The 7,381-nt window shown below is 69.5% G+C and overlaps 2 protein-coding genes across 2 annotated transcripts in view; both read left to right on the top strand.

Moving 5' to 3' along the window:
• Positions 1-1,914: 1,914 nt before the first annotated feature.
• DHRSX (dehydrogenase/reductase X-linked) overlaps positions 1,915-7,381 on the top strand; it is a gene marked incomplete at its 5' end in the record, with an annotated part of 35,908 nt that continues 30,441 nt past the window's right edge. The window contains one exon of the mRNA XM_084258168.1: positions 1,915-2,023. Coding sequence (XP_084114294.1) covers positions 1,915-2,023 — 109 coding nt within the window. The remainder of the gene's footprint in view (positions 2,024-7,381) is intronic.
• Positions 4,998-7,172, top strand: ZBED1 (zinc finger BED-type containing 1; the record flags this gene model as incomplete). The annotated part of the gene is made up of 1 exon (XM_084259158.1): positions 4,998-7,172. Exon 1 carries the CDS (start codon positions 5,040-5,042, stop codon positions 7,170-7,172), a length of 2,133 nt encoding a protein of 710 aa, XP_084115284.1. The 5' UTR covers positions 4,998-5,039.

Here is a 7,381-nt window from a genome sequence, read left to right as displayed (position 1 = left end):
ACATGCATTGCGCAAGCGGGGGGGTGGCCCCCCAACTACTGCTGGAGCCCTCAGCTCTCTGTACCCCAGACTGTGGCCCCACAAGCCACATTAAAGTAGGGACAGTTGGGCAGCTGTTCTGGCCAGCTGTGACCATGCAGGCCTCTCTAGGCATCTCCTCCTCCTACGCCTTTTAATAATAGTTTGAATAAATATTGCAAATGTTACCTGTATAAACAGGTACAGAGTGGGGGACCCCTGGGAGGCGGGGCCTGCGTATCTCCTCGGGGTGCCAGAGGTCACTTTCACCCCCATGGACATGCGTGTCCACTGGCCTTTGCTTCTGGACAAACACCCTCCAATGCCGCCTCTCCCTGGGCGAGTGAGCCCAGACAGCTGTCTGCACCCCACAAACATGCAGAAACCCTTCTTTCTCATTGTGGGGCGACAACAAAGGGACAGCACCCCCTTGTTGGCCAGGAGGCCGGACACAGCCCACCTTCCTGCAGCCTTTTGACTGCGGCCGCTTGTCAACCAATCACAGCCCAGCAATGCCCCTGACAACCAATCAGAGGCCAGCAAACGCCCCTGACAACCAATCAGAGGCCGGTGCCAGCCCCTGACAACCAATCGCTAAATTCAAGCAAGTGTCCCAGCCCCAAGGCCCCCTGATGGGGCGGGATGCTGCGGGGCGCGTCCCCCAACTCCTGGTTGGGGTTCCCACCCTGTCCCCCCAGCTCCCTGGTGCATTCTTGACTGTATCGCAGTGGGGGTGGGGGCTGGGGCGGCTCCCTGCCTCAGTTTCCCCATCTGCAGGGCAGACGGTGGCCACAGCCAGGACCCCGGCTTTGGGGGAGCCCCTTGGGTGCGCGCTGGAGCTGACCCAGAGGCGGAACTGGAGGGGTACCCCGCGAGCTGGGCGTGGGCGCCCCCAAGGCAGGCCTAGGGGATCCCCTTCTTGGGGGGTCCGGGTCTGATGCAGAGGGGGGCGCCCCTGTTCCATGCTGGATGTTGGGGGGTCTCTGCGGGTGTCGGTGGGAGGTGCTGGCGGATGCCGGCGGGGGTCTGCGCTGGTGACTGAGGTGGGGGTTCCACGAGGGGCGGCCCAGGGGGGGTGCATCGGTGGTGGCTCCAGTTTGGGGTGTATGTGCGTGGGGGGTGTGGTCTCCCCACTGTGGGTTTCGAGGTCCATAGCCTGGGTGGGCGTCTGCGTGATGCCTGCAGTTTTGGGGGATGCCCACTGGGGTTCCGTGGCCCAGGCGGGGTTCAGCTGGGGTTGGGGTGCAGGTGAGGGTCCCGCAGTCCTGGCTGGAGCCTGTGCTTGGGGCGCGGTGGGGTCTCTGAGTCTGGACACAGGTTCTGTGGGGGCCCGGCTTGGGGTGGGGCGAGCCCCTTGGGTGCGCGCTGGAGCTGACCCAGAGGCTGGACTAACTGGAGGGGGACCCCTGGAGCTGGGCAGGGCGCCCCCAATCAGGCCTAGGGGGTGCCCTTCCTGGGGTTGCACTGGGGTTCCGAGGCCCAGACGGGGGTCCGGCGGGGGTGCTGAGGCCCGGGCGCGGGTCAGGTTGGGGTGCCGCGGCACGCGCTGGGGCGCCTCGCCCCGGCCTGGGTGTGCGGCTGTGGCTCTCTCCGGGCCTCGGAGGGGTCCGGGTGGGGTTCCGGGGTCCGGGAGGCGCGGGCAGGGCCCCCCGGCCTGGAGGGGCGCAGGGGGTCCCGCGGGGTCCGCGGTCCAGGCCGGGCTCCCGGCCCGGGGAGGGCCGCGCGCGCGGGCGGGGGCGCGGGGGGGCCGGCGGCCGGGGCGGGGGTCGGGCGCGCGGGCCGGGCCGGGCCGGGCCGGGCGTGGGCGCGGGGGGCGGGCCGCGCGGTGCGTTTCCGCCGTCCGGCCGGGCTGGGCCTCGCGGGCGGCGCGGAAGCAGCGGGCCGGGCCGGGCGGCCATGTCGCCTTTGTCCGCGGCGCGGGCCTTCCTGCGGGTGTACGCGGCGGGCGCGCTGGTGATCCTGGCGCAGCTGCTGCGCCGCTGCCGCGGGGGCTACTCGGAGCCAGGTCAGCGCTGCGCGGGGCCGGCGGGGCGCGCGGGGTGCGCCCGGGGAGGGGCGCCGGGCGGGACCCGGGCGCGGGGGCCGCGCGCCCCTGGGGAGTCCCGCGCGCCCCCGGCCCGGGCCCTGGGGCGCGCGGCTGGAGCGCGGCCGGCCCGTCGTCCGGGGCGGGGGTCGCCCCCAGCCCCCCGCGTCGCCCCCATCTCGAGCTGGGGGCCCGGCCGTGAGCGCGCGCCGCGCCCCGGGCGCCGCGGGGAGGGGTCGGCGGGACCCCCGGGCGCCGCGGGGAGGGGTCGGCGGGACCTCCGGGCGCGGCGGGGGCTGGGGGGGTCGGGATCCCCGCGGCGCTCGTGCGCGCGCCCGTGCGCCGGTCCCCCGGGCGCCTCTAGGGGCGCGGGGCGCGGCGAGGTGGGGGGAGGCGCTTCCGCCGCGCGGCAACTTTGGGCTCTGACCTTCGCCGACACCCTCCGGGGCGCGCCCCGCGGCGCTGGGGACACACGGAAGCCCAGGCCGGCTCCTGCCGCGGGGCCCGGGTCTGCGCTCGGCACAGGGCGGGGCGGGGGGCGCGCAGCCCTCCCACGCGGCGTGCCCGGGTGCAGAGCCGCGGCCTGAGCTCGCGTTGGGCCGAAAGTGGGCCCCCCACCCCGCGTCCACCCCGCTGTCCAGCCGGCTGCTGCCCCTGGGGCTCTGGCGCCGCCTGGGAGCTCTGGAGAGCCCAGTGCGCCCGGGGGAGAAACCTTGTGACCCCGAGCGAGCGAGCCAGCGGCCTCCAGCCGCCATGGAGAATGGCCGCTCCTGTGGGTCACTTCCTGGCCCGCTCCTCCCGCATGGACACCCCCAGCCAGGGACACGCACCCCGAGGTTTAGGCCAGGGCAGCCTCAGAGGCTGAGAAGCGGCATTGGCGCGTCCGCGGCGGGTTTGCAGGCCGCGAGGGCCTCCAGGGAGCAGGGCCTGCAGGGGCTGGACACTCCCAGGGCCCCAGGGTGTCAGAAGCGCCCCCACAAGGCTCCCCTGGCCCCCGGGGCTGCAGAGCAAGGTCAGCTGGCTCTGCCCACTTGGGGGCTTAAACCAGACAAAGTGTGAACACGGCCGCTGGGCGATTGGGGTGTCGGCCCGGCGGCCAGAAACGTGGCTGTGACCTTTGGTGGTGACCGGTGAGCGTTTCTTTGCCTGCAGCTGCGGCCTTGGCTGGGAAGCACCGGGTCGGAGCCGGGCCCTGGTCTGCAGGGGACACAGGGACAGCAGCCCTGGACTTCAGGGGCGGCCACTCTGGTCCTTGGGCAGAGCTGTGACCCAGCTGTGTCCACCCAGCACCCCTCGTCCGAAAGCAAGCTGCTCAGGCTCCAGGTGGGCCGAGAGGGGCAGGCCCTGCCTGAAGGGCCAGCGCAAACCGGGGGTCCCCCGGGGGGCCTCACCAAGGTGCCGTTTGTCAGCCACGCTGTTTCTTGTTGCGTGATTTGGGGAGTTGCGTCCGGCAACGCGGCCTTCGGGGACACCGTCCGCACCTAGTCCAGCGGCTCAACCCACAAGCCCAGTCCCGGTCTTTGCCCCAGAGCGTCTGTCCCCAACTCTGGACCTAGGGACCCCGCTAGAAAGGGGGTTTCTCTGGTGAATCCGAGAGCTAGAAAACCTGCAGCAGGACTGTCCCTACAGGAGTGGGGTGAGCAGGGTCCCCACGGAGGGGAGACCCCTCAAGGTTGTGCAGGAAGGACGCCCCACTCTGCGGAGAGGGCTGGTGGGGGTGCTGGTGGCTTCGGCGCCTCGTTTTCAAACCTTTTAAAGGCCCAAGAAAGAGCGACTGGTAAAGGGTCATTTGCAACTTGAGGATCTCAGAGTCTCTTCACCCCGTCAAAACGCGAACCCCAAAACCTTTGCTCTGCTGTCCATATGCAAACCGGACTGGAAACTTAAGGACCAACGTACTTAAAGGAAGCAGCAGCCCCGGCACCCGGTTCCCGAACCGTATTTTTCCAAACAAAAGACCCCAACATTCAGCAAAATCAGGGGTGTCCCTGGTGGAGGCCGCATCCCCACCTCCCCTGGGTGTCTCCTGTCCCTTCCGAGGACGCTGACCCGGATGGGGTCCTCCTGAGTCCCGCACGCATCACCCTGCAGGGACTCCGCTTCCAAATAAAGGACATTCCTAGGTTCCTGAGGAATTTGGGGGTGCGGCACCAGTCCCCCACCCTGGTTATTGCGAGTTCCCCAAGCAGGTGTCCCCTGGAAGAGGCCTGGGGACGCGCTTGGCTATGTAACATGGGGTGGAAAACTTGCAGACACAGCAGACGTCTCCAGGGAACTCCGGTGCCTTATGGGGTGACCCAGTCACAGAGGTGACCCCTAAATGATGCTCCCTGGGGCAGGATGTCCTGGCTGTCTGTGGCCCTCGCGCCAGCCCCGGTGATCTGAGCCAGCCCAGGTGGTCTGCGCCATGCACCAAGGGCTGGGAATTGTGCGCCCAGGAAGAGCGCGCGGGGGGAGGGGGGGGCATCTGGAGTTGGGGTGTAGGGAGGCATCTGTCTGGCGATGCGCAGGATCTGTTACGCCCTCATGCGCCCTGGCCTCCCTCATGCGCCCTGGCCGGCCTCATGCGCCCTGGCTGGCCTCAGAGGGGCGCCTGGGCCAGCCAAGAGCCTGGGTTTTATTCTGGTTTGGCGTCTCCATGCGCGCATGTTGCCCGCGGAAGGCGGTTCTTGCTTACCCGCGCCTCGCGGCCGATTCTGGGCCTTCCAGGGCGAGCAGGCGCATGTGCCCAAGCCCCGGCCGCTTCCCCAGAGCCTGGGGGCTCTCCCAACCGAGTGCCCGGCTCCCCAAGACTTGCATGTTGGAGACGCGAGGAAGCCCCGCCTCCCGGGACCTGCCTGCACGCACCAGCGCGCCCCTGTGCTGCGCCCTGCGCCCCGGCCGCCCCTCCTCCGCCGGCCCCTGCGCTCCGGCCCGGGTCTCACGCTCTTTGTCTCGCTGCTTCTCAGCAGGTGCCCGCGAATGAGCGGCGGCGAGGGCAGGCCCCGGCGCCGGAGCCATGGAGACTAAGGGGCTGGAGGGCGCGGCCGACCTGAAGCTGGTGGCGCACCCGCGCGCCAAGAGCAAAGTGTGGAAGTACTTCGGCTTCGACACCAACGCCGAGGGCTGCATCCTGCAGTGGAAGAAGATCTACTGCCGCATCTGCATGGCGCAGATCGCCTACTCGGGCAACACCTCCAACCTCTCCTACCACCTGGAGAAAAACCACCCCGAGGAGTTCTGCGAGCTGGTCAAGAGCAACACGGAGCAGATGCGCGAGGCCTTCGCCAGCGCCTTCTCCAAGCTCAAGCCCGACGCCGCGGCCGCTGCGCAGCCCGGCGGCACCGCGCCCGATGCGCTGGGGGCCGCGCCCGCCGCCAAGGCGCACGCCCACGAGGGTAAGCGGCAGCAGGAGCTCACGGCCGCCGTGCTGGGCCTCATCTGCGACGGGCTGTACCCCGCGTCCATCGTGGACGAGCCCACGTTCCGCGCGCTGCTGAAGACGGCCGAGCCGCGCTACGAGCTGCCCAGCCGCAAGTTCTTCTGCGCCAAGGCGCTGCCGGAGAAGTACGGCGCGGTGCGCGAGCTGGTGCTCAAGGAACTGGCCGACGCGCCCTGGTGCGGCGTCTCCACCGACCTGTGGACCAGCCCGAACCAGAACCGCGCGTACGTGACGCTGGCCGCGCACTTTCTGGGCGCGGGACCCCCGCCCGGGCTGGCGCTCGGCTCGCGCTGCCTCAAGACCTTCGAGGTGCCCGAGGAGAAGGCGGCGGAGACCATCACGCGCGTGCTGTACGAGGCGTTCATCGAGTGGGGCATCGGCGCCAAGGTCTTCGGCGCCACGACGGACGGCGGCAAGGACATCGCCAAGGCCTGCTCGCTGCTGGACATCCCGGTGCACATGCCGTGCCTTGGGCAGACCTTCAACGCGGGCATCCAGCAGGCCTTTCAGCTGCCCAAGCTGGGCACGCTGCTGGCACGCTGCCGCAAGCTGGTGGAGTACTTCCAGCAGTCCAGCGTGGCCATGTACATGCTGTACGAGAAGCAGAAGCAGCAGCACCTGGCGCACTGCATGCTGCTGAGCAACCGCGTGGCCTGGTGGGGCAGCACGCTGGCCATGCTGCGGCGCCTGCGCGAGCAGCAGTTCGCCATCGCCGGCGTCCTGCTGGAGGACAGCAACAACCACCACCTCATGCTGGAGGCCGCCGAGTGGGCCACCATCGAGGGCCTGGTGGACCTGCTGCAGCCCTTCAAGGAGGTGGCGGACATGCTGTCGGCGTCCAGGCGCCCGGCCATCAGCATGGTCAAGCCGCTGCTGCACATGCTGCTGAACACCACGCTCAGCGTCAAGGAGACGGACGCCAAGGAGATCAGCATGGCCAAAGAGGTCATCGCCAAGGAGCTGGCGCGCACCTACCAGGAGACCCCCGAGGTGGACATGTTCCTCAACGTGGCCACATTCCTGGACCCGCGCTACAAGCGGCTGCCCTTCCTGTCCGCCTTCGAGCGCCAGCAGGTGGAGGACCGCGTGGTGGAGGAGGCCAAGGGGCTGCTGGATAAATGCAAGGACGCCGTGGGCGCCCCAGACGGTGCCGGCGGCGGCTACCGCGCCGGGGAGGACAAGCTTTGCGCGCTGGCTGACGAGCCTCCGGCCAAGAAGCTGGCGCTGCCGCCCACACCGCCGCCCAGCAGCGTGGTCAACTCCATGCTGGCGGAGATCTTCTGCCCCACGGGCGGCGGCGACGACCAGGAGGAGTGCCACGCGCAGGTGGTGGAGGAGCTCAGCAACTTCAAGTCGCAGAAGGTGCTGGGGCTGAACGAGGACCCGCTCAAGTGGTGGTCGGACCGCCTGGCGCTCTTCCCCGTGCTGCCCAAGGTGCTGCAGAAGTACTGGTGTGTGGCGGCCACGCGCGTGTGCCCGCAGCGCCTCTTCGGCTCCTCGGCCAATGTGGTGAGTGCCAAGCGCAACCGCCTGGCGCCGGCGCACGTGGATGAGCAGGTGTTCCTCTACGAGAACGCACGCTGGGGCGGCGGCACGGGCGCCGAGGCGGAGCCGGAGGACGAAGACGAGGGCGAGTGGGGGCTGGAGCAGGCCTTCCCGCTGGGGGACGCCATGCCTGCGGGCTTCTTTGGCGTCGGGGGCTTGGTGTAGTGCCTGCCAGGGGGGGCGCAGGGCACCGCAGGGTGCCTGGGGCGCCACGGAGGCTTTGCTGGTAATGCCAGGCGGAGAGGCCGCGCCAAGCCGGGGTACGGGAGGACGTGGACATGCGGAAAGGCATCTGCTTTGCGCGCGCACGCAAGCGCCACCGCCTTTTTCGGGGAGCTGCCACCTGCATCCTTTTCTTCTCGGCGGAGGGATAA

The sequence above is a fragment of the Talpa europaea genome (assembly GCF_964194135.1).
Source record: "Talpa europaea genome assembly, chromosome: X".
NCBI lineage: Eukaryota > Metazoa > Chordata > Mammalia > Eulipotyphla > Talpidae > Talpa > Talpa europaea.
This window is presented reverse-complemented; position numbering and strand designations above follow the sequence as displayed.